This window comes from Schistocerca serialis, chromosome 3 (genome assembly GCF_023864345.2).
Source record: "Schistocerca serialis cubense isolate TAMUIC-IGC-003099 chromosome 3, iqSchSeri2.2, whole genome shotgun sequence".
NCBI classification, from domain to species: Eukaryota; Metazoa; Arthropoda; class Insecta; order Orthoptera; family Acrididae; genus Schistocerca; species Schistocerca serialis.
This window is the reverse complement of record NC_064640.1, coordinates 439,154,916-439,182,768: the sequence shown is the minus strand read 5'-3', so window position 1 is coordinate 439,182,768 and position 27,853 is coordinate 439,154,916. Positions and strand designations below refer to the sequence as shown.

Below are 27,853 nucleotides of genomic sequence, written 5' to 3'. Positions count from 1 at the left end.
GAGATCAGAGTGAGAACTGTTTTACTCCAGAAAATTTAGTTCCAGAAGGATACATCACAGATGCAAATGATTTGCTGCAGTGAGATGGTTTATGTGGTTGCTTCCCCTTGCTTTCCACATTGCAGTGGGACAACCAAGTTGATGGTTTCCATCTGTGATTGGCTGTTTTTGCTCTGTAGCTGTTCAGACTTTGTCTTCACTTATAGTTAATACTACAAGTGTTACTCCCTATTTGTAGGCTTGTTTATTTAAGGTTCTCCCTGAGTATTTCATTTCCTTATTACCACCTGTATTAGGGAGGTATTCTCATATCCACCACCAGGGAAGGTGCCTGATAGATGAGAAAACTAGGAAAACCCTACACAGGTAATTTTCTTTTTTTAAATTTTCTAACGTATTGTAACATCTCACAGTTAGATCCATTAACATGAAGAGAGCTCTTCATCTTTGCACTTGTCTTCATTATTGTATTTATGGCTGCTGCACATCCCCCAGTAATTCATTGTATGTTTTGATTAACTCCATTACTATGAAATTCCAAAAGCAACCATAAAATTCTTTGGAGAAGCCATCCAAACAAGCTGATTTTTCTCTTAGCTGGTTTTTTAATTGTAGTATACACTGAGGTGACAAACGTCATGCAGTAGTGATATGCACATATGCAGATGGCAGTGCATTGGTGGAGCTATCATTTGCACTCATTTGATTAATGTGAAAATATTTCTGATGTAATAATGGTCGCCCAACTGGAATTAACAGACTGTGAACTTGGGGTGATAGTTTCAGCTAGATGCATAGGACATTCCATTTTGGAAATTGTTAAGGAATTGCATGCTCAAAGATCCACGGTGTCAAGAGCATGCCAAGAATACCAAATTTCAGTCATTCTCTCTCACCACAGACAATGCAGTGGCTGCAGCCTTCACTTAGTAGCTGAGAGGAGTGGCATTTGTATAGAGTTGTCAGTGCTAAAAAGCAACACTGTATGAAATAACTGCAGAAATCAATCTGGGACATAGCACGAATGTATCCATTAGGACAGTATGACAATATTTGGCCTTAATGGGCTATGGCAACAGATGATCAAGGCGAATGTGTTGCTAACAGCATGATATTGCCTGCAGAGCCTGTTCTGGGCTCGTGACCATATCAGTTGGACCTTAGATGACTGAAAAACTGTGACCTGGTCAGATGAGTCCCGATTTCAGTTGGTGAGAGCTGATGGTAGGGTTAGAGTGAGGTCCATACCACACAAAGCCATGGACCCAAGTTGTCAACAAGGCACTGTGCAAACTGGTGGTGGCTTTTTAGTGATGTGGACTGTGTTTACATGGTCCATCTGAACTGAATATTGGCTGGAAATAGTTATGTTCACCTACTTGGAAACCCTTATCACTGACTCATGGACTTCATGTTCCTAAACAATGATGCAATTTTTTGAATGACAATGCACCATGTCACTAGGCCACAATTGTTTGCAATTGCTTTGAAGAACATTCTGGACAATTCGGGTGAATTATTTGATCACTCGTCAAACATTTGTGGGACATAATCGAGAAGTCGGTTCATGCACAAAATCCTGCACCAGCAACACTTTCACGGATATGGACAGCTGTAGAGGCAACATGACTCAATATTTGTGCATGGAACTTACAGCACCTTATTGAGTCCAGGCCAAATCAAGCTGCTGCACTATGCTGGGCAAAAGGAGGAAGGTCCAACATGATATAGGAGGTGTTCCATGACTTTTGTCACCTCAGTGTACATTTCTTCATCAGTAATGTTGGCTACGAGGTCAGTGTTGTCATTCAGACTGACCATGAGTTGAATAGAAGGTAAAAGGACTCCACTTGTTGTCAAAACAGTTGCTGGCTCAGCATAAAAAGCTGTATAATACTGCACCATATACTTTTTGTGGCAGCTTGTTCATTGTATTCTTGGTCCCATTTGTCTTTGAGAGTAAGTAGTAACTTTCGTTTGCCTCTCTTGTCTTCTGATTATGTGGTATACAGATGTATTTTCTGCACAAGTTCAGTCAGAGAATGCACTTGAACTTTTGTTCCTTCTAGAGATTCTCACTGGGGCTGTGATTTTTCCTTCAGTATGTTTTATTCTAGAGCTGTATGCTATTGATCCCATGGAGTCATTTTGTAGTTTGCAGAGGCATAAAAAGTGATAGTGTAAGGTATGTTTTCTCCAAGATGCATTCATACAGTCGTGTTGCATGATGCATATTTTTATCTGTGGTTTTGCAAACTGGTAGACATTACAATTCTTTATCCTTCAAAAGTGATGTTTAGTTGCCAAAGACCCCTTCCCATGAAGGTTTTAGCTTAGTAAGCTGGTATGGTTATATGGAATTCAAAGTTATCCAAGAAGTAAGAAAGCCAAATTTCAAAATCAGTTACATTGTGTATAGCCTTTTGTTAAATATACCTTGTCTAATCTGCTTGTTGAAATACTGAATACATATGTGTATCCTTGAGCATGTGGATGGAGGTGGCACCAGGTATCTGTTAAAGTTAAAAATTAGAACTCTGATATTCTTGAGGTAATATGCAGTTAAGATCACCACCTAAAATTATGTTCAAATGAGCATCCAGTATTAACTTGACAGTTTCATCATGGAACAGGTTGCTTTTCTCATATTTCTTGATTGTTCTGGTGGAAGCATATACATTCACAAGAAGCAGATCATATATTTTTGCAGTTATTTCTCTTCTGGATTCAAAGATAATTTGTGCTGTACATGGCATGCCTTATTTGAACAATATTCCCATTCCATTCTTCACTAGATTGCATCATATCTGACTATATCCACTATTTTTGCCATACCTTTTTCTTGTATCATTGCTATGTCAATGTTGGCAGCAGGTAAATAGTCCTTTAAACATTGTAACTTTTTGTGGGGAAACAATCCTGTTTACATTTAGCATCACAGTTTTATGCACTTGTATTCTTCTACTCACACTTACCATCTTCAGACCATGCAGTCACCTTATCAAAAACATGGGATCCCCTGTTTCCATTGGTTCTTGGACTGGGGAGGTTAGTTTCTTATCTATGTTCATGTGTACACCCTTATGCAGCTTTTGAATGTCCCTCTTTCTAACTTCAGTCCCTGCAAACTTTCTGCTTCAGTCTTTTTTGTTCTTGATGTGTTAAAGTTTTTGCTGTAGCTCCTGAATCTCTTCAGGGTTCTGTTTAAGTGTTTGCCATTTAGATTTCTCTGGCAGCTGCCTGAGTCTGTCTTTCTTGGTCACTCTGCAGTTGTCATAATAGTGTGGTTTTCTGACTCAGTTTTTCAGTCTTCATCTATATCCACATGGCTACTGTGCAAATCACGCTTAAGTGCCCTGGCAGATGGTTCATCGAACCATTCTGTTGTTCCACTCACAAGCAACATACCGAAAAAACAAACACCTATATCTTACTGTGAAAGCTCTGATTACCGTTATTTTATTATTATGATTGTTTCTACCTATTTTAAGTCAGTGTCAACAAAATATTTTCACATTCAGAGGATAAAGTTGGTGATTGAAAATTTGTGAGAAAATCTCACTGCAACGAGAAATGCCTGTGTTTTAATGATTCCTACCCCAAATGATGTATCATATCCTTGACGTTCTCTCCCCTATTTCTTGATAATACAATATGTGCTGCCCTTTGAACTTTCTCAATGTACTCCATTAATCCTATGTGGTGAGGATTCCACACCACACAGCAGTATTCCAAAAGAGGACAGACAAGCATAGTGTAGGCAGTATCTTTACTAGGTCTATTGCATTTTCCAAGTGTTTTGCCAGTAAAGTGCAGTCTATGGTTTACCTTCCCTACAACATTTTCGATATATCCTTTCCAATTTAAATTGTTTGTAGTTGTAATTCCTAGGTACTTAGCTGAATTTACAGCTTCAAATCTTAATGATTTATCATGTAACTGAAGTTTAACGGAATACTTTTAGCACTCACATGGATGACCTTGCACTTTTCATTATTTATGGTCAATTACCAATTTTTCCACCATACAGATATATTATCTAAATAATTTTGCAGTTGGTTTTGATCTTCTGATGACTGTACTAGAAGATAAACGACAGCACCATCTGCAAACAACCACAGATGGCTGCTCATATTGTTTCCTAAATCATTTTCATAGATAAGGGACAGCAGAGGGCCTGTAACACTACCTTGGGGAATGCAAAAAATCACTTCTGTTTTACTCTGTGACTTTCCGTAAATTAATACCAACTGTGATCTCTCTTGACAGGAAATCATCCGTCCAGTCGCATAACTGAGACGATATTCCATAAGCACGCAATCTGTTTACGAGCTGCTAGTTGGGTACAGTGTCAAAAGCCTTCTGGAAATCTGCAAATGTGGAATCAATTTGAATTTCCTTGTCGATACATTCGGCACTTCATGTGAGTTAAGAAGTAGTTATGTTTGACAAGAACAGTGTCTTCTAAATTTGTCTCGACAATGTGTCAATAGACCGTTCTCTTTGAGGTAATTTATGAGGTTATTCATAATGGTCGAACACAATGTGTGTTCCAAAATCTCTTGCTGTTATTAGAGGTTGTTTTCATGTGAGGAATTAGTTTGCTTTCAGTTTTATTGTTCTGGACTGGTTCTTGTGTAGTATCAGACTCACCTGCAGAAGAATTGGTTAGATTCTCATTATCTTTTGGAATCTGATGAGCTGAAACCATTGTGGTTGTCACAATTTCATTAGGTTCAGATGGCCTTAATTCTTTTGCATCGGTGATGACTGTATGGACTTCTTCATGGTTTGTAGGATTGTCCATATTTGTGTTGGCGCTGTGGGATCAGAACTTGTTAACTGCAGGCAGCCGCAGTGTAACTCACTGGTAGTGCATTCAGAGATCTTACTAGTCAGCAGCTGCGCCATGTGCCTCTGTAAACGTTCTATGTTGATATGGTTGGGAGATTCACATGCTACTAGGTCTGTGGCTGTCTGTTGTAATGATGTGTTGATAACTTCAGGTACTGATGTACAATGGCATATGCTTGTGCAAATTCACCTTTAATCATCTCATTGCATTTAGCACATGGGTTTACGTGCATTAAATCACCATTCAGTAATGTTACAGATAATTTTTCTGAGCAGGCTATCACTGCATGTCTCTCTTCCACTGTTACTTCGAATGGCAGTTTGAATGTCTTGATACTCTGTATTCCAAACCGTGCATGGGCAGTGGTAACTTTACCCAAGTTTCTACCACAGTGTTTAAACCTCATAACTTCCCCATAAGACTCAAATATTTTTTCATGTAAGTCAGAATTCTTCAATTTGACAAAACAACGCTATTCAGTACTGAAAAGTGTCTTCCAGTAACGTTCTTGAACTCATGTTCTGCTACTTCCTCTAATCAACCTTCAATTACAGGTGCCTTGGGTTGGGCATAATTTTCATCAAATGAGAACTTAAGAATATCTATCCTGCTCAAGTGAGCTGCGGACCATCACTATATCATATTTCAAAATTCAGTTAACATAGAAGTTGCTGCAACACTGCAATAAGCTCTGCAAATTACCATGCTGAAACACAGTGGACTGCTGTGCACAGAAACCACCACACCTCTCCACAGCACTAGTGATGGTAGACTGCCCACTGAACCACCAAGCTGCCTAGTCATTACAGCCAAATAAAGAAAAGTGACATCATTGAATAATTTTGTTCAGGCTTTGGATCCCAGTTCGAAGAAATTATCACATATTATTTTCTAACTTTTATTGCATTTGCATGGAATTTGTAAGGGCCTTCGTATGTACTTTCACCAATTTTTTTTTCTTTTCTTTTTGTACTGTGTCTGAGCTTGCACTTTCAGAAATGTATAGAGTTACCGTCTTTCCCAAAATTTCCTGTGCTGTCCTTATTTCTTGACAAATTGTCCTGATATCCCCAAACATTCGCTGAGGATGGCGAAATGTCCCTCATTTCCATCTTATGTTATATGCTATTCATTTTCTTTTATTTTATTTTTTTAGTTTATTTTTAACCTATCATGTGGCAGTATTATTAAAAGGATAGATTACTTTTTACCATATAGAGGAGACATTGAGTCACAGACAGGCACAATGAAAAGGCTGCTATACATTCAAGCTTACAGCCAAAAGCCACACACACACACACACACACACACACACACACACACACACACACACACACACACACACACGAGATAATGACCATGACTACTGTCTCTGGCTGCTGACACTGGACTGTGGACTGCAAGTGCGTCTGATGAGAGAATCAGTCAGTTGCAGTCCACAGTCCAGCATAAGTGGCCAGAGACAGTAGTTGTGGTCATGGTCTTGTGTGTATGTTTTGGCTGAAAGCTTAAATGCATAGCAGTCTTTTCATTGTGCCTTTCTTTAACTTAACATCTCCACTATACATTGAGTAGCAGCATATCCTTTTCATAATATTGTTGTTTCCCCATTTTTGACTTTCCATTGTTTGATTTTAACTAATCATGTGACAGTACAGAAATGGATGCATGCAGTTTATGTATTAAACTGTAGCAATACGCACCACTATGTATTGTTACAGTTTAGTGCATTTTTAGTTCCAGTATTTGCAGCTTCAGTTTTGATGAATTGCATTTTAGTTTCTCCCATTAGGCTATGGGAAAATGAAAGGGCAAAGTAGGCAATCATTGTGGTCCAAAATTTGCCATTTGACACTGAAGACACAGCTTTCTTAACTCATACAATGTTAAACAAATGTGAACTTGTTCAAAATAAATCATTGAAGACTTAAAATTGGTAACTACTTGTTGGTTAAAACAATTGCAGACATGCAAAAACAATTTTCAGGGCAGGTTTGCGTATTGCATTGTAATGCACAACTGGTGTTTCATGTTGGTGGATTGCACCACTTATACAATTAAAACACTATTAAGCCACAAATATCCATGCACTCAAACTAAATAAAATCAGTTATCATGTATGTAATTGTGCCACTGCCTATAAAAGAATTATTAATCCATGGACTAAAAGAAGCAAACTTTATTTCCCATTTATCTGGCCACACAGACTTCAGGCCAGTTCTTTATGGTATTGTAGTTCCTGCCATAAACATTTATCATCCACTTCTCTTCAAAACTTCTAATAATTGTGTTGATGTATAGGTTGCTGCCCCAGTAATGTTGTTAGTCTCCTCTTTTGTCCAAATAATTTAGCAGTGTCAGTTTATTTAAAAATTCATTCATATCCTAATTTCTCCCCATTTGTCTTTGATTTCTATGCAGTATCTGATAAGTCTTGATGTGCAGAAAGGGTGTGGGAGGGGTTGAAGTGTAACACTAATTTTGTTATGCACTTTTTTAAATGTTGAACCAAAGAGAGAAACTGGACATTAAGTATTTGTACAAAACCACATGGTGCTTTTTTTTTACATGGTAACATAGATTCTATTATATTTGTAACATGCACTGACTGTGTCTATAATTAATTGTTGGTAAACAAACCTTGAACACGTGAAACAAATGTAATTAGTAAAACAGTAATACCTGTGTAAATTATTCTGCGGCTATTGATTCAAAACACATTGCACCAAGTGATTGTATTCAAGCAGTGCATGAGTTGCACTTTGTTGCTATCTACAGCTCCACATAAATGTGTTGGCAGGGAATGCTGGCAGCACTTAATGGCACTTATTGAAAACCGTGAGCAGAGATTGCAGGCCGCAGGTGAGATCCATCGCTTCCATCGGGATGTGGCAGAGGCATTGTCAAGAATACAGGAGAAGAATGCTGCCTTGCCTGATGATCTTGGTAGAGATCTCAATTCTGTATTAGCACTTATTCGCAGGCATGAGAGTTTTGAGAATGATCTAGTAGCACTGGAAGCACAGTTGCAGGTTTGTTGCCTTAATATTTTTATAATGCTATGGTTGTAATGAGGTACTTTAGTTCTTTTGCTGATCTTTTTATGGATTATATATATATTCTTACTTCTAAATATCACTAATTGTTATGCCTAGGTGTCAGTAATTAATAAGAGAGATAAATGAAAACTGAAATCCATGGAACTAACATGTATAATAATTACATTTTTTTAAAAATAATCATGTGATGGTGGTTATGTATTGTACCTCATATTATTGAACAGACTAAGAATGTTTGTGTATGAAAAAGTGCAAAATACAGTATAAGGGAAAAAATGCGCCATGAAGGAATTACCTGAGTGGGATGAAAGTCAGTAGATGTGATGTAGATGTAGATGTACAGAAAAACAAATGTTTACAACGTCAGAAGCATTGATTGATGGATTTGTTGGTCATCTTCCTGAGGGATATTGTGCCAGATTCTCTCCAATTAGCAAGTTAGATTGTCAAAATCCTGATGTGGTCGAAGGGCCCTGTCCATAAAGCTGTAAAATTTCTCAAATGAGGAGACATCTGGTGACGTTGCTGGTCAAGGTAGGGTCTTGCAATCACAAAGAAAAGCAGTGCAAACTCTTGCATGTGTGGGTGAGCATTATCTTGGTGTAATGTAAGTCAATGATGGCATGCCATGAAGGGCAACAGAATGAGGTGTTGAATGTCATGAACTCTGTAATGGAGCCATGAATGACAACCAAAGGGGTCCTCCTACGATATGAAATGGCACCCAGATTATCACTTCTGGTTGTTGGGCCACATGGCTGGTGACAGTTGGGGTTGGTATCCCACCGCTGTCCTGGATGTCTCCATATATGTCTTTGCTGCTCACTGGGCTTCACTTTGAAGCAAGGCTCATCACTGAGGACAATTCTACTCCAGTCAATGAAATACCAAGACCCGATCACCAGCTAAGACATGTCTAGAGATATACCCTAGACTATGCTGGGACACCAACTTGTTACCTGAAATACAGCCCTACAACCAGGAGTGATGGATGGTATGAAGTGCCATTTCATTTCATATCAGAACCCCTTTGGTTGTTATCCATGACACCCTTATAGCACAGCAGTATTTCAATGAAGTTCTACATGCCATTTTGTTGTCCTTTATGGCAAGTTGTCATGGGCTTACATTTCAACAAGACAATGACCTTCCACACATGGTAAGAGTTTCTACTGCTTGTCTTCATGCTTTCCAAACCCTATCTTGGCCAGCAAGGTTCCTGGCTTTCTCCCTAATAGGGAATGTTTGGAGCATAATGGGCAGGGTCCTCCAACCAGCTCGGGATTTTGACAATCTAACACACTGATTGGACAGAATTTGGCTCTGTATCCCTCAGGAGGACATCCAACAACTCTATCAATCAATGCCAAGCCAAATAACTGGTTGCACAAGGGCCAGAGGTGGACCAATACATTACTGACTTTCTCAATTTACAAAGCTCTTTCTGTTGACTAAATCATCCAATTTTTTTTGAAATTGTAAACATTTGTTTGTCTGCATGCAGACATCACATCTTCAGATTTCTGTCCCATTAGGATATTCCTTTGTGGTGCATTTTTTTCCCTTAGGGGATATGTGTTAACACCTGGTATGTGAGTAATGCATTATAAAGTATTTGAAAGAAACAGCAGACATAATGGGAAGGCCTAGCATAGAAGCCGGCCGGTGTGGCCATGCGGTTATAGGCACTTCAGTCTAGAACTGCGTGACCGATACAGTCGCAGGTTCGAATCCTGCCTTGGGCATGGATGTGTGTACTGTCCTTAGGTTAGTTAGGTTTAAGTAGTTTTAAGTTCTAGGGGACTCATGACCACAGATGTTAAGTCCCATAGTACTCAGCCATTTGAACCATTTTGAACCTAGCATAGAATCAAGAATTTCTGATTCATGTAAACAAATAGGAAATTCTACACTGTTGGTGTAAACCTTATGTACACTTACTAGGTTCATATCGTGGAAATATGAGCTTTAATAATTTAAAGAAAAATGGATACCAAAGTAAAATTAAATTGATAAATACTGGTGAAAGCGTAACGAGAATAATTACCATGTCTCAATCCTACCATCAGGGAAGATGGATGGTTGGATAGGCTGGAATTGAACTGTACCTTATAGAGAGTGCTTGCTTACACTATTTATTATAATAATGGTGACGATTGCTTGGAAAATCTGCCAATTGTTAGATCACCTATAACGAGAAAAATACAACCATGACAGTTGGTGTGTACTGCTAACTGGACACAGATATGTTGTCACCCTATGAAACTGAGATGATACATCAGATTGTGTTGGAATTTTTATGGCTATTACCAGGTGCATATGTTTATCACAGTAATGAAAAGCTATGAGTGAATGGGATTAACACAGTGCCCAACTGATTTTAGGTTATTGTGTAGCTGTTGTCATTGAATGGACAACATAAGAAATGTGACTTCTGAAATTTTCCCGGCGTATTTCTTCTTCTAATAATTTCCGGGTATGCAGCCGGATCCCGTCGACATTCTGCCACGATATTTCGGCCCAGAGACGTCCGGCCATCATCAGGTGAGTACACAACTACTGAAGAGCCCAGCAAAGAACCGGGCCCTGGTTGGATCCGTTAAAGACGATTTACAACTGAAGAAGGCAGGCGTCTACAAAATTCCCTGTGAATGTGGCGCTGCATATATTGGCCAGACGACAAGAACTGTCCATGAACGATGTATAGAACATGAAAGATACACCCGTCTGCGGCAACCGTCAAAATCGGCAGTAGCAGAGCACTGTATTTCTTTGGGACATTCAATGGAATACAATGTAACAAAAATTTTATCCCCGGTTTCCGGTTTTTGGGATTCCGTAATCAAGGAATCAGTGGAAATACGTCTTGCCAATAATCTTATAAATCGAGACAACGGCTTTCAGCTGGATAAAAATTGGAATCCTGTTATTAAAATTATACAATCACAGCGGAATCGACAGTGTCATTCGATACTCAATGACTAGATGAACCTTTATTTCCACCACCGAGGGCAGCACGTACAACTCGGCTATGCTGCGCATGTCAACACCTGACGCATGCGCTGTAGGATGCCAGTACATTTCACATGCGCGAGATTCGGCATAAATACCGCGACTGCACCTGGGCTCTTCAGTAGTTGTGTACTCACCTGATGATGGCCGGACGTCTCTGGGCCGAAATATCGTGGCAGAATGTCGACGGGATCCGGCTGCATACCCGGAAATTATTAGAAGAACATAAGAAATGTTTCAAACAAGCTACCGTCCAAGTACTAGCAGTGAAAATGTTTTCACCACCAGAATTAAAACTGCCCACTTCAGAGTTGAGTACTGCCACATAAGCATGTGTTACTTACCTCTGCTGTGGTGCCAGGTCTCTTAAAATTCACTCTTGGTCATTTGTTTGTCTCTTAGACACTTCTGATTCATTACATTTAATGTTTATTTCGCCCTGTTTACAATTTTCCTTGGCCATTTCTTTTTCTTCTGCTTGCTGTCCCATAATCTGCTGCAGGAGAAGTGTATCATGGATGGTACACTCATTAATAATATAGTCCATGTATTACCAATAACTTGAAATGAAACTTCAAATGAAGCTCTCTTCTAGCTGCCTGTAACAACCCTCTGTTTTGCTGTTACCATCATCACCAGTAATCTGAACTATCTAGGTCCATTAGATAAGTTTGTTTTGACAAATACCCCTCTCTTTTCTTAATTTATAGTATAGGGAGCTTTATTGGAAGGGACAGTTCATTCTGAACAGAGACAAGAATGTAATGTTTCATATGAAATAGGCTTGTCTTTTATGCTGCAACTCTGATGAAAACAAATTGTCATATGATTTTAGGTGCTGGTTGAGGATGCAGTTAGATTACAAGCAGCTTATCCAGGACAAAATGCTGCACATATAGCACAGCAACAGGCTGTGGTAATAAGCTGTTGGACAGCATTGCAAGAGCGTGCAACCAGCCGCACCCAGGAGCTACATGCCAGCTGTGACCTACACAAGTTCCTTGCACAGGTATTTATGTAGAAGAAACCTCTAAGTGATTTTCCTACAATTTTTTACAAAATTTGTATATTCTGCTCTTATTAGAATGCTAGAATGCCACACTGCTCTGAGTTCATGTTGATGAAATAAACTAAGTTTGTTATTCCAGTGCTAAGTGAAAGAGTTAAATTTTGGCTTACGAGCTTGTGGGAAACATTCAACAGTTCAGTTCTGGATGAAATTAGTAAAATTTGCATTATCTGCAAGAAAATACACAAATTATAATATTAACTGAAGAAGAAGAAGAAGAAGAAGAAGAAGAAGACAAAACACTTGTGCTGCGATATCACAACCTGGAGGCACACTGTTTCTGTAGATCTTTTCAGGTATCAGCAAGAGCTGAGAAATATGCTCAGTGTGCAGTTTACTGTTGCTAAAGACATCCAATTTATTGATGATTTAACATACAATTAAAAATTCATCATAATATAATTTCTACTGACTTTTTCCATCAGGCTGTTTGTTAAATCAATACTTCATTAAGCACTAATAGTGAGTTTTGAGTGTGTGTGGATTCTAAAGTGCACATGCTTGGAAATAGCTAGTACTGCTTAATAAAAAGTATTCATTCAATTAACAGCCTAGTGGAAATAACAATGACCCCCAAATAATGCATTTGGAGTTTTGCATTTGTGTGTAAATTGTCCGGTATCATGATACAGTCAATTGGTGTGTTTTCAACAGCCGTGTGCATTCAGAGAACAGGTGTTGGCTGTAAATCTGTGTTACTTTGGACGTTAGATGTAATAGTCTTGAAATGAGTTGTGGAGGAATAAAAGGAAACAACTGATTGACTCTTGCAGTCCCCAACCTCTTTCCATAAGTTACAGAGTTCTCATAGATCAATCACATTTGGAATATTGCTCAGTATTGCCCTCTCTCCATAACTATTTCGTCTCTGGCATATAGTCTCTTATATTTATCTTTCCTAACCTTGTTGGAGTAGAGTCTAAGGATATCACAATTTAACTATCACGAAGGTTCTACAAATGTTTTAAACAAACAGTGTTCCACATGGTTCATAATATGTCAGTATTTTGTTTCTGGCTTTTACACCAGCTAAGAACTAGGAAACACACTACCGAGGAATGGTTAGAACATGGGTTTGCATTCTATGTGGTTATGGTCAACAACGAAGTATCCACCTCCCTGAATGTACACTGTCAAACTGTGACCAGAAGTCGACTGTACAGCACAATTGTAGAAAATGTAGTGCAACACAATATCTTTAATTTCTACCGCTACTTTACAGCTCATGCTGTTTTCATTGTACAAACTAACTCTCCACTCCTCACCCTGTTTCCAACACATTCATCCATTGTGGCTCGCACACCAGCCTCTTACTTGCTCCACATAATGCTTTTCTGTCTCAACATAGCTCTCTTGCTGGAAAATTTCCTCATATATTTCTCCTCTTTTCTCACAGTTTCTCTAAATATTTCTCCTAGTTATTCTCAACCTAACACAGCACAGACTTATCTGTGTCAGTACAATGTTTTTGCTACCCAATCCCCACCCACCCAGACCTATCTCTCTCTCTCTCTCTCTCTCTCTCTCTCTCTCTCTCTCTCTCTCTCTCTCTCTCTCTCTCTCATTAAACATAACATTGGACAATTAGTGTAAACAGACCATGTGAATTTTTTTCCAGCTAGTGTTTTAGACTAATTCTAGTTTCATATCAGCTTTGTTCTACCTGCATTTCCTTGACATATCTTAGTTATCTATTTGCATTGTCATTTATTTCTAATCTAGATGTTCTACATAGTGTAGCTAAATGAGATAAATGCTAAATAAATCAACCATATTTTGATGTTAATTTGTAGTTTACTAATAACCATTAACAACTTCTTTCTGTGATACTAGGTGCGTGACCTAATAAACTGGGCATCAGGTCTTAGAGCCACAATGATGACAGAAGAGAAAGTACGTGATGCTGCAAGTGCTCAGACTTTGAAGGCCGAACATGAAGCACTTAAAGCAGAAATAGAGGCCCGTGAGGAAAATTTCCAGGCTGTGGTGGAGCTAGGAGAAAGCATGGTGCAGGATGGACACTATGCTGCACAGGTGTGTTACTTCATTACATAACCTGTTCAAGTGTGGTATAGGGACCACACATTTTTGGTGTAAGTCAAGGTACAAGAATTTTCCAGTATTTCTTATGTTCTTCAATCAATTTAATGTGTATTGTTCCCTGTGGTTCATTTCATATCTGGTTTCAAATAAGAGGAGCGATTACAAATTAGCCAATCACTGGCTGCAATTTTAAATAAATATACCTAGGAGCACTGTTTTTTTTTCTTTTTTAAAAAAAGATCTCCTTTAAATATCTCTTCCGATACTTCTTTCAAAGTTTTTTTCTTTTCTCAGAGTGTTTGTGAAAAATGTATTTTTGAAGTTGTCTCAAGCTGTTGCTTCACATTTCCTTTAATTTACAAAAGTTCTTGAACCATTTCCGATTGAGCATATGATCTGTGTTGTCTACTTGGCAAATGTAGTTTCTTCAAGCTGAGTGTCAAGTATGAGGGACATGTACTATGTAAAGATGGACTGACACCCCTGCAGGATCAAGTGGACTCAATCACTAACTTAATGGCTCCTAAGAATCTCAAAGAATTACAGCCATTCCTCAGAAAAGTACACTATTATGCGAAGTTTATTCCAAATTCAAGCCAGATTTCCCACCCTCTTAATAATTTGCAAAAAAGTTGTTAAATTTGTGTGGTTGGAGGCATGCTAGAAAGCTTCCTTGGAACTTAAGAAGCACCTTAGGTTGGCTTCTTGTTTATCAAAGTTCCATCAAAATAAAAGCTTGATGCTTACCACTGATTCATTGGATTGTTGCATCAGTGCACTCCTGTTATATAAACAGTGCCATCTGTACCAACCAGCACAATGTGTTTGTATCTAAAACATTAATTACACAGTCCAGTCACATTAATGTGACCACCTGCCAAAAGCTTTGAATAATTACCTATTGCAGTGTGGGCTTTTAAGAAGAGAGTCTGTGAGATTCTGGAAGGTACTGAGAGAGGTGTGGAGCCATGCCGACTCCAGCGCCATGGCCAGGTGTGCTAGATTTCTAGGTTGAGGATCCATGGCACGAACAGTCTGAGCGAGGTGGTCCCATAAATTTTTGATTGGGTTCAAATCTGGGGAGTTTGGTAAACTCACCCTGGTACTCTACAAACCATGCATGTACAATGGAAGCTATGTGGCATGTTGCATTGTCTTGCTGGTAGATGATGCCATCATGCCAAGGAAAAGCAGACTGCATATAGGGGTGAACATGGTTCTCAGGGATAGATGCATGCTTGTATTGGTCCATTGTACCTTCCAGAATGACAAGACCACTCAGGGAATGCCACAAGAACATTCCCCAGACCGTAATACTCCCTCTTTCAGCCGGGACCCTTCTGACGATTGTTGCAGGGCAATACACAACAATGGCCATCTGTTCAGTGGGGCATAAAATTTGATTCATTTGAAAAGTCCATCTGTCACCACACAGTGGATCGCTAGTTGTCGTACTGGTGTGCAAATTTCGGCCTTTGTTGCTGAGGAACAACGTCAGCATGGGTGCATGAACCAGGCGCCTGCTGTGGAGGCCCAATACAAAGCAACATTCACTGAATGGTCATTGAGAAGACACTGGTGGTAGCCTGTTGGTTCATCTGGGCAATCAGTTACTCAACAATTGCAAGTCTCTTCTCCTGTACACATTTCCGCAACCATCATTCACCTCTGTCATCTATGGCCTGTGGTGTGCCACTGTTGTCTCAGTGCCAGTTTTGGATTGTATCATTTTGCCATGCCTGGTATACTTTAATCACGGGGGGCACGCAAACTGTTTAGAAACTTAGCCATTTCAGAAATACTTCCACCCTTGGCCCGGAAGCCAGTGCTCATGCCTTGTTGGACATAAGATAAATTACTCCATTTCTTCATTACAGGAACAACTTCACTGTTTCCCACATCCCGTTTGACGTGATTTATTTACCCTCCACTGCTAGTCTTGCCACCTGTCACCTGTGAGTGGTAATTGCACACTGAGTTCAAATATAGGTGGTGGTCACAGTAATACAACAGGACCACATGTTTGCAGATTTAGAAAGAAGCATATTCAGTCTCAAGAAATTCCACATCAATCTCAATAGTACCAATTTTCACCTGATCACTGGTCACAGACCTCTCATTTTATTTTAAAGACCCCCCCTTTCAAAACTTACTCATAAGACAGCACAGGGGTTGTAACAGCCGATGTTATTTGTTAGTAACTGTACCTACAAGTTCCATTATCAATCTACCATGCAGCAATCCAATGCAGGTGCACTTTTCCACTTGCTTTGCAGCCCAGATGCTGATTTCAACAGGCATGAAGCACTGTGTCATGTTTTTATCCATTTCTCCACTAAAGCACCAGAGAAACTGGTGTAGGCGTGTGTATTAAAATACAGAGATACGTACACAGGCAGAATACGGCACTGCAGTTGGCAACAAATGTCTGGCACAGTTCTTAGATTAGTTACTACTGCTACAATGGGAGGTTATCATGAATGAGTGAGTTTGAATGTGGTGTTATGGTCAGCATGCGAGTGATGGGGCACAGCATTTCCGAAGTAATGAAGAAGTGGGGATTTTCCCATATGACATTGTCAAGAGTCTACTATGTATATCAGGAATCTGGTAAAGCATCAAATCTCTTACAGGGCTGCAGCTGGTAAAAGACCCTGCAAGAATGAGACCAATGACAACTGAAGAGAATCGTTTAACATGACAGAAGTGCAACCCCTCTGCAGATTTCAATGCTGGGCCATCAACAAGTGTCAACGTGTGAACTATTAAATGAAACATCATCGATATGGGCTTTCACACCCACTTGTGTACCCTTGATGACTGCATGACACAAAGCGTTACGCCTCACCTCGGCCCGTCAACACCGACACTGGATTGTGTTGATGGACTGGGAACATGTTGCCTGGTCAGACGAATCTCATTTCAAATTGTATCGAGCTGATGGATGCATCCGAGTATGCAGACAACCTCATGAATCCATGGACCCTGCATGTCAGCAGAGGACTGTTCAAGTTGGTGGAGGCTCTGTAATGGTGTGGGGCGTATGCAGTTGGAGTGATATGGGACTTCTGATACGTGTAGATATAGCTCTGTGTGGTGATACATACTTAAGCATCCTGTGTGACTGACTGATCACCTGCATCCATTCGTATCCATTGTGCATTCTGACTGACATGGGCAATTCCAGCATGACAATGTGACACCCCACACATCCAGAATTGCAACAGAGGCGTTCCAGGAACACTCTTCTGAGTTTAAACACTTCCTCTGGCCACCAAACACCACAATATGAACATTATTGATTATATCTGGGATCCTTGCAATGCGCTGTTCATAAGAGATCTCCACCCCCTCATACTCTTGCAGCCCTGCAGTATTCATGGCATCAGTTCCCTCCAACACTACTTCAGACATTAGTCGAGTCCATGCCATGTCGTGTTGCGGCACTTCTGTGTATTGTGGGGGCCCTACATGATATTAGGCAGGTGTACCAGTTTCTTTGCCTCTTGTGTGTGTGTGTGTGTGTGTGTGTGTGTGTGTGTGTGTGTGTGTGTGTGTGTGTGGTCTATTTTTGACAAAGAGGTTGTTAGCCGAGAGCTTATTTTGTAATAGTTTTTTTGTTGTGCCTATCTGCAACTCAGTATCTCTGCTACGTGGTGAGTAGCAGGTACCCTTTTCATAATACTGTTACATTCCTCCTGGAGTTTCCATTGTTAGTGTTTAAATGAATTCTTCATAAAGGGAGCAGAGGTGGATATCAAGTAGCCAGAGTATCATAGTGAAGTAAATATCTTTGGATTTCGCCAGGGAGCTAGATATCTCAAAGCTTTAAAAAAGTTTTGATAAAAGATGTAGAAAATGTTGTACTATTATTAAAAAACGAAAACTCGACTGGGTGGGATAGGATCCCCACTAAAGTGATTAATGTTGTGTATCACATAATAGAACTCCACTAATTAAAATAGTCAACTAATGTATTGAATATGGATGCATTCCTGATGTTTTGAAGTGTGTAGCAGTCAGATGTCTGTTCAAGAGAGGGTCAATGGAACACATGGGAAAGATCTCCCTATTTATATTTTGTCATTCCTGTCAGAAATGTCTGAGAAAGTAGCGGCAATCCAGATTCAAAATTTTATTGTAAAACATATTGTCCTAAGTAGTCAATAGAGATTCCAACAGGGAAAAGAAAGTCAACTTTGTTGAAAAGGTATGCAAAGCATGAGATCAGAGTAGTAAAGTTTTAAGTGTCTTCTGCAGTCTTCAAAAAGCCTTTAACTCAGTGAACCATGTCTTGTTTATCTAGTAATTATTAGGGTCAGTTAAAAAGTTCCTGTTGGAAAGCCATACAGTCCTGAATCGGTATGGCAACAAGGCAAAATCACTGTGAGTGTTGTGGCAATCATCTTACCAATGCACCAGGTTGAAGATACCTGTTTGGTAAAACATCATGTCCTTCTGCATGAAGAAGTCGTTAACTGCCTGCTGTACATTCTTATCCAACAGGAATTTTCGACCTTTCATGGCATTTTTTGAGGGACTGAATGTGTGGTAATTACATGGCAGGACTATTGGGTGGGTGCTAGAGTGTCTCCCACTTGAGTTGATGTAACTTCTGTGCTACAACTTTTGTGATATGGGGACATAAGTTATCATGAAGCAGTAGCACTCAGCATGGAATGTAGTGCACCACTCCACAATGGTGGTTTACGACAGACATGCTACCTCAAACACAGTCTTCATTCTCTGCTGGATATCTATCAGTGTTTATCCTTCAGCATCCAGGAAAAGAATAACAGCACATTGATCCTATTTGGATGCATATGGTAATAACATCACCACAATTCACGTTTCTGCATTTACTACATACTTGTCAGAAAGATGTGAATGATGCACTAATCCCATGCCTACATGTTGGTGCTTATATACCCACATCATAGTTGTGCTGCATTCCATGTGCACTGGAGCATTGGCCTCAAATTTAAATTTTTAATTGCCCCTTATAGATAAATAAGGGATAAAGGTCAGTGCTCTGCAGTAGCTTACGTGATACTTGCAGAACAAAAAACAGAGACTCTGGTGTATTCTAAAGGGTAAGTTGTTATTCTATGTGGAGTACACTGTCACAGTATGTACCACAAGACTCCATTTTAGGGCCAATCCTGGTCTCGATAAATGACTTGCCCATAAATGTAAATTCCAGATCAGTTCTATTTGCATATGATGCTTGTGTTTCAATTAAAGCTGATGATGCAGGAAAAATTTGGAGTTTTATTGTGAGTACCCTGGATACCCTCAAAAACTGGTTCCATTTAAATAGGTTGAAACTGAACATTGCAAAAACCCATATGGTACATTTCAAAACCAGACATTAAAAGTGTGTGGAGCCTAAAACACAGCATAACAATAATGTTATTGAAGAAGTCGACACAATGAAATTCCTTTTACTAAATGTGGACAAAAACTTAAAGTCTAATACTCTATCAAATAAACTGAGCAGTTTTGCATTTGCAGTGCAAATACTGGTAAATGCTTCTCACATGGTTAGACAAAAAATATCATATCATAGTTAGGTATGGTGTAGTTTTCTGGTGAAGGTCACATAGTGTATCACAAATACTGATGTTGCAAATGGGAATTTTGAGGTACATGCGTACTGCACACAAAAAAAGAATCTCGCCACACCTTATTACAGAAACTACGAAACCTAACTGTTTCTTTCACTGTAAATTTGCAAAATTATAATCTTCTTACAGAACAGGCAAACATTACTCAAGGAGAATGTTTTTAGCCTCACTTTTAACATTTGACAAGCAAAGAGAATATTATTATGCTTCCTATACACCAATTGAAATTACATGCACAGACTCCACACTATGTAGGGATGAAAATGCAGTATATAATAAGTTAATAGTCAAAACCATACATACCCCTTTGGCTGCTGCAGGTGTGTATGCCACATGCCAAGCTGAGTGCTGTGTCATTATCATCTAATGCTTCTATTTGTGATAGAAGCATTGCTACTACCTGGCTGCGATTTGTGAAGCAGCCAGTCTTGTCTTGTGCTGAATATTTTTAGAGTGCTTCCTATGATGTCTCCTTTTGTCTCTCTGATTTAGATTCTCACTTTGAAGCTTCTCTCCAAATTTATGATTGTTACAAACCTGCAGAGATGTAAAAATGGCTTTTCATTCAATAGATTTGGATCCAATTTTTGTAACCCATTCTGAAAGTCACTGTCACTTTCAGAGTCTTCGAATTTGTAAGCACTATGAATTACATATGTTTTTGCAACAGCTGACTCTAGTCTTATGCCTTCTGTTGTAAGTGGCTGTTGCTTTCAAAATCTGTGCAGGGATTATCACTTACATATACATCAAATAATTCATCATCAAGGTTGCTTTTCCTATCTCCATGGTATCTTCCTCAGTGCATACATTAAACCTTGTCCTTTCCTTTGTAGAATAGATTGTGAGAAGTCACTGTCATTCCAATCCTGATGAACAGTATGATGTAAAGTGAAGCTGAAAACGATACCACAAAAGTTATAGTACCTGAATACAACTTAGCAGAAAGAATTGTGAATAGCTACTGAGGTATGGTACATAAATTCTGCTATACACTTCAGCTCATAAACAGAACTCAGGTACTTGAGTGTTGGCACATTTTTACACATTATTACTGCTCAGGGGTCAGCAAAGTGGCCTGAGATAATTTGTCTGTAGTGCTGAAGGAAGATCCAGAGACTGCACTAGTCAACAGCACCTAGGAGATGGTGGAGCAGGATGAGTTAATTGATCAACAGCAGTGAAAGGTTTTATATGATGCTAAATATCTTAAATCAAACAATGGAAAATCCATGATGGAACGCAACAATATTATGAGAAGGACAGTTGCCACTCACCATATAGCAGAGATTTCTTAGTTGCAGATAGGCACAACAAAAAGACTCTCACAATTGTGAGAGTCTTTTTGTTGGGCCCATCTGTGACTCAGCATCTCTGGTAGATATCTTAAATGTATGTCTGCGGCAGATTCTGTGGGAGAAATGTTATTGTTCAGTAGAAGAATTGATGAAGGATGAAATGATAACTTGAGCAATTAATATGTTGATACATGTCTTCTGTACCTTAAACAAATGATTTAGATTACGTATATTATGAGACTAATAAAGCATAATTCACTAGGTGCATTGAATTGGGTTGTGTTAAATAGTGCATCACAAAGCTACGATAGCTGACAATAATAAATTTGAGATGTCTATTTGTGTTCTACTACATTGTTATTTGTACAAGCTACACAAACATTTTTAAGTTACTCATTGTCACTTAAAGGAAAACACCAGTTATTTATACATTTAAATACAAAAGAAATTAATTCAGTATAATAGTATAAAATGAATTTGTAACTGATGTACAGTTGAAATGTTTCAACTGCTAGAATAATTCTTTGTTGTTTTATTAAGTTCTAAAAATTACTATCAGTAGGTTACAGACTTTTTTCTCTGGTATAATCAAAAGTGAGCAAGTTCTTGTTGCTGATTGTAAATTTATAGCTGTTGTATAAAGACTTACATTAAAGTAGATGCTTGTTTTACTTCAGGAAATACAAGAACGGTATGAACAGTTGTTAGAAGAGAGACAGAGGCTTCACACGGCTTGGCAGCATAAGAAGGTTCATCTTGACCAGCTGATTGACCTGCACTTCTTTCTCAGAGATGCAAAGCAAATTGATACAATTAGTAGTACACAAGAGGTAAGCTATTTTACTGGGGGTCAAAGCTTATTTATATTCTAAGAGTAATAAAAGCCTTAAATCACTCTGCTGCTGTTACATCCAAATGCAACAGAAGTAGTTCTTGATATTTAAAAAGTGTACAATAGAAGCTGTTGGTACTATCTGCTGAGAATTTTTGAATTGACTCACACACTCACTCAGTATTCTACTAATGTACTGTGGCTTTTTCCAGTCTATTTCCTGTGACAAATAGTGTATGCATATGCATGTTCGTGTCTGTTTGTGCTCACATGCGCGTGCATTTGCTAAGATTTTCAATTATAATTTTATTGGGTCTTATAGTTTTGTATAACACTACTTTTCAAATAAAGTGTTGTTTTACAAAGGATAATGCTGGTAGAGTTTCTCTTCTGTTTTTAATTTTCAATCATATTCTTCGTGTATATATAAAATATGGAGCTGTTACCAGTGCTTGTAACTGCTGAGATAGGTATATCTAGATGAGATTTGTACAAGTGAATTCCAGATTCCTGTGTTGCGTTACTCTATCCAAGTTTGTCGATGGTTTTAGGTCAGTTTGAAACAATTCTAAATTTTATGCTCCACTCCCAGATATACTTCTTTCTAGCACTTGTGATTCTGAAATATAGACTATTCTTTATGGTTTTAACTTTAATCAATGTAATAGCAATCTTATTCTAGAGATACTGAATCTCTGGTTGGTTGGCCTATTTTCAGTCATTCTGTATATGTGTCAGAAATTTGTCAGTCTCCTCCTCCTCCTTCTTCTCCTTCTTCTTCTTCTTCTTCTTCTTCTTCTCCTCCTCCTCACCTTTGAAATTCTCTTCAGTACTTGCTGAATGTTCTGTTGCTTACAAATTTACAACCACCTTCATTCTACATAAACATGTGGTTTTGTTCCATTAAGTTTTTCGTTTCCAAGATTGGAATGCCCTATCTGTGTGTTAAGATATTTTGGCATGAGTTTGTTATTCGTCATAAATTTTAATCTTTCTTGCTGAGATTCTGAGCACTGTTTGTCTCTTTCAAGCAGTTCAGTTCAAGGATTATTTCTTATGCCATTGTGAGTCCCAAGGCTGAGGCATCATTTAGCAAGATATCGGTCAAGTTGAGGGGGAGTGGTAACACACTAGCTTTTCCTGGCTCAATTAGCCCATAGATGGTAGCACCATGTGGGAAGTCCTGCTTAGGATTACGTGTGAAACTTGCTCAAAGGTCTTGACAGCAGAAAAGGTATCCTAATTCCCAATAGCAGGGAAAGCAGAATAATCTTGTTAGGTAAAACAACAACAACAATAATAATAATAGTAACATGACAATTTTAGGCAGTGGTGTTATTTTATTTGTAGAAATTAAAATACCAATGGAATCATCTTATCAAGGGTGAGCTGTGCCTTAAAATGGAATAAAATCCTATTGTGTCATAGAGTATATTTTTTTCCGACCGTGGTGGCACTAGATCTTAGCGTAACACTTATTGTTAGTTATGCTCAATAATTTCTCATCACAGATGCAAAGTTCCATTGCTTTGACTATTAATTTGTAAATTTCAGGCAGCTTTGGCTAGTACAGACTTTGGAAGCACAGTAGAAGAGGTGGATGCCCAGTTGAAAAAACATGATGCTTTTGAGAAGCTTCTTATTGCTCAGGAAGAGAAGGTTTTGGCATTGCAAGAACATGGTGACAAGCTGCTGGCACAAAATCACTTTGAAAGTGGTACCATTGCCAAACGACTTCGTGATGTGGTAGCGAGGCGAGCTCGTGTAAGAGATCTTTGTGCTGCTCGACGACATAGGCTAGAAGAAGCCCTGCTCCATGCTCAGTTTATTCGTGATGTCGCTGAGGTTAGTACATATACTACTTTCACTATAGCTTTTGTTCAGTGTTAGAGAGGTTATGATGATGTAAAAACATGAAAAACAATTAAGTTTTAAGGCTTGAGCATTTCAAATCAAAGATTTCTTTCTAAAAAAAAACTCGAAGAAGAGAAGGAACACCAAAAATGGGAGTGAAAGTAAAGGGAAGTGACTCAGATGAAGCCAAGTTACAAAGTGAAACAAGAAGTGTCTAAATTCTTTTATTTTATGTCTTGCACAGTGAGATTTTATTTTGACCACCACAATATGCCCTTCACATTCTTCCCATTTCCCACCCAACTCCACATAGACTCCTTTCAAACATTTGTTCAGCAATATTTTCTAAATCAATCATTTTGAAATGTTAGAGGTTTTGCATTTTTTGTCCAGTTATATTGGCACTGTACAAGTTGTTGCAGCAAAATAGGTAATATTTTTAGATGTGCTAATATGATATAAATTTCTCGTGAATGTGTGTTCACTTTCGGTGGTTATGGAAGTTTAGCTGTTAGGAGATGAATGCTGTAGTATGATTTGCATGTAAGTATAAAACAAATGACATATTTTTTCAAGTATGTTGTTTTAATGCAGTTTTAATCTGCAGTTGGTTCTGGTATGATAAAAGTGCAGCATATCATTAAAGATGCAAAATATACCAATCATGTATTCATTTATGGGTTTATTGTTCACATTCTCACATAGTAACCCTTTCAGTCTTACTGTGGGTAGTGCTTCATTTTTTATGTGAACAGATGTAGTTATTTGCCAGTTAATAGAAAGGTCTGTGCATTCCAAATCTTTGTGATAAAGATGAAATTCACATTCATTTTCCAGTTTGTTTTGGGAGTATGAATTTTCAATTTTTCTTATATTATTTTTGTTAAAAGGCTGAATCATGGATTGGTGAGAAACAGAAGAAACTTGAAGCTGAAGTAAGCAAGGGTGAAGTTAACAGCATTGAAGACAAAATTAAGAAATTGCAAAAACATCAAGCTTTCCAAGCTGAATTGGTTGCACATGAGACAATGATCCAGCAAATAAGAGAGAAGGGTAAGATGACAGTCATTTCCACTCCTTTGGTATGGTTGTTGCACATCATTAATTTTTATTAATTTGATTCAGTTTTTATCTTGATGATATTATGAAGTATTTGGTATTCTGTGGTATAAGAATATCTGTTCTGTAGTTGGACATTCATTGTAAATTATTTCAGTTCTATTTTAGTTGATTTTCTGCCTTACATTCCATTTGGCCTGTTAAGTCCCTTAATTCGTTATTAAAGTGTGTCTGACTAGAGGAAAACAGTAAAATAAAGGGGCTTCAGATGTAGCCTATTAACAGATATTCTTTTTGGTTGCCCCAGTTTAAGGACCTGAACACTTCTTTTAGAAGTGCTTAAAATAGTTTTGGTGTTATGGTATCCCCTTTCCTGGCACTCCTTTCAGTTCACTGTAAAGATGACACATTGAGTTGGAGACAGGCACAACAGACAAACTCTTACACATTAGCTTTTGGCCGGTAGTCATGTGTGCATGAGATGTGCTTGCTCGTGTGAACAAATGTGTTTGCTTCCATTTCTGAAGAAGGCTTTGGATGAAAGCTAATGTGTAAGAGTCTTTTTATTGTGCCTGTCTACAACCCAATGTGTCCTCTTAATGATGTGTTGCAGTCTATCCTGTCCGTGTATTTGTGATATTCCAACCTGGAGTTCCCTCTTTCAGTTCTTAATTTCTCATTATTGTTACAGAATTTGATGGAAGCTGTAGCATTAAATTACATGTTCTTCAGTATCCTAACACAGGCCGAGTCACTGCATTGTTTGTCAAAGGCTATTAGTATGGAAATTGATTCAAGAGCTTTCTCAGAATTCATGCATTCCAGACAAAGTTGTACTTAATAATTATTGCTCCATTCTATGCTCTAATTTGATTAGCCAATGGTTGGTAGTGATATGTCTGCTTCTAAAGCCAGTTTATTTCTTTTTGTGATTAAAATTTAATGTTTTTGAGTGCAGTTGGCAATAATTTTGGTGAATTTCCTGTCATGAATATGAGGCTGTATTTTTATAGTTCCTTGTATCTTGTTTGTCTCCTTTCTTGTGAAGAAGAAAAATATCAGAATTATTCCACGTTTGGGAAACTGTCCTACTCCACAGACATGCTGATTATTTTGCTTCCAACTTTAACTATTTCTATTAAAACTGTTGTCTCAAGGTTCCTTTCCTTTCATCATATGGCAAATCACTTTGCACTCCTTATCTAGTATTATCTCTGAAATGTTGCTGTTTTCATTATTAACTATTTTTTCATGCTTGAACAATACAAACATCTAAAGGAACACTTCGAATTCATGTGCTATTTGTTTTTGTTGATTGTAACTATTATCTGCCATCTTAACTTATGAAATGTGATGTCCATCCAATGAAAGTTTCTATTTTGTTTTGTTCATAAGCCCATTGTTGACACTTGTTCCTATAATCAACTTTTCATTCTATCTTGTTTCATTTATGGTTTGCTCATAACTATTGCCTTGCCTTTGAGAGTTGTCTTGTTCAGATTCTGATTTTCTTTGCTTTTGTTTCTTTTATATTTGCTCTTTGTGGAAGAACATTTGTTGAACAATTGTTCCTTTTATCTCTCTCTGTATAATTTTTGTTTTTTATGGTGCTGACTTTGTTGCATGATCTGATCTGTTATACCACCTTAATTTTTAATAAATTCTTAGAATATACATTTATTACTTCTACCTGATGAATCTTTCTTTCCAACTTTGTACTTACTTACTTTTAATTTGCTCATTGTTAGCCTAAAATTACTTTAGAATGTAAAGTGGGATTTTCCCAGCAGATTCTACTTGTGCATAAGCTATGTCCATAATATTCCAATAAAGAGAACTATTCTTGTAAGATTTTCTGTCATTTATGAACTTACATGAATCTTTGTGGAAATCATACACATCATCTCAGAATGGGAGCAGATTGATGCATTTCCATGGAAAATTTTGTTTATCTTTAATTTAAATGTTACTATTCTGTCAGAGATTCCTTAAATAAGTGTAATAGTGTTAATTAATTTTGTGTTCCTAAATTCCCTCCTTCTCTCTTCTTTAATAGGAAATGTGTACAGATTTTCATTCTGTATGGTCTTCATTTATTCTCTGCAGTTAATTGTTCTCATATGAGTGCGGTAGAACCAGTTGTGTTTCTAAGATCTGTGTAGCCAAACTTAGTGATAAAGGTGAACAGACATAAGTAGCTTGGTGACCCACGTAGCCTGTCTGCCGCTTTAAGTTTTCGTGCATTTGGGTGATAATACTGTCTGTCATAACAGGAACCTGCACATGGTATTACAATCAGCACTAGCCCTTCTAATAGTACAATTGCCTTCCAGGACCCAAAGAGTTTGGCTGCACAGAGGGCTCACAACTCTTTTGTGAGTATGTGTGTGGTGAACATGGGCCCCAAGCCATTTCAGTACTTCTGCTTTTCTTGTGCTACAGTTTTGCTCTATGACTATATCTTTTCTCTAATCTATTCTTTAAGACAGATTCCCCAATGATAAACAGCATCATTAATGGGCTGTCAATTCTGGCCTCTCCTACTTCATTCCCTTTATTTTGCACCACATATTTTGCTCAACTTACATTTGACCCCTTCATCTGGGTTTGTCCTTCACCTTTCACAATTTTTTTACAGATTATGCATGCCATGTGGGGAAGGTCTTCCACTACCCAGCATGACAGTCAGTGGAGGGTCATCAGGTACCCATATGATGCTAGCACCCAGACCATGCAGGGTCACACTGTGGAGTATCAGAATGTCACCTCTCCATGCATGCTGAGGGGGCACCAGGGCTCCAGGCACTGGTGCCCTTTTTCTCTGACTGAGTGTAGCCCATTGGGAGAGCCCTCCTTTGGTAGGCAGCATCATGGCAGTTATTTGGCATCATTAAGTGACTGAAATTATCTATCTATGGTTGCAAGGCCTGGCATTCTCTTCAGACTGACCGTAATTTAGTGCTGATCATTAAGACCATGGAAGCTTTCCCTCCTAGCCACACCATGGGAGCAAAATAAAGTGGAGCAATTTGTGGATAGTTATTTCCACAGGTCTTTGTTTACCATCTAGACAGATGGAGTTCTTTGCCTCTACTAAACTATTGTTTCTTGTGGAGAATATTGCGAACACATTTGGTGAACACTC

General features: G+C 38.4%; 1 protein-coding gene across 1 annotated transcript in view; it reads left to right on the top strand.

Annotated features, from left to right (window-relative positions):
- LOC126470328 (spectrin beta chain, non-erythrocytic 2) overlaps positions 1-27,853 on the top strand; it is a 304,767-nt gene that overhangs the window by 179,316 nt on the left and 97,598 nt on the right. The window contains exons 35-40 of the mRNA XM_050098113.1: positions 7,656-7,887; positions 11,762-11,935; positions 13,829-14,029; positions 21,641-21,793; positions 23,350-23,640; positions 24,540-24,702. Of these exons, the coding sequence (XP_049954070.1) occupies positions 7,656-7,887; positions 11,762-11,935; positions 13,829-14,029; positions 21,641-21,793; positions 23,350-23,640; positions 24,540-24,702 (1,214 nt within the window). The remainder of the gene's footprint in view (positions 1-7,655; positions 7,888-11,761; positions 11,936-13,828; positions 14,030-21,640; positions 21,794-23,349; positions 23,641-24,539; positions 24,703-27,853) is intronic.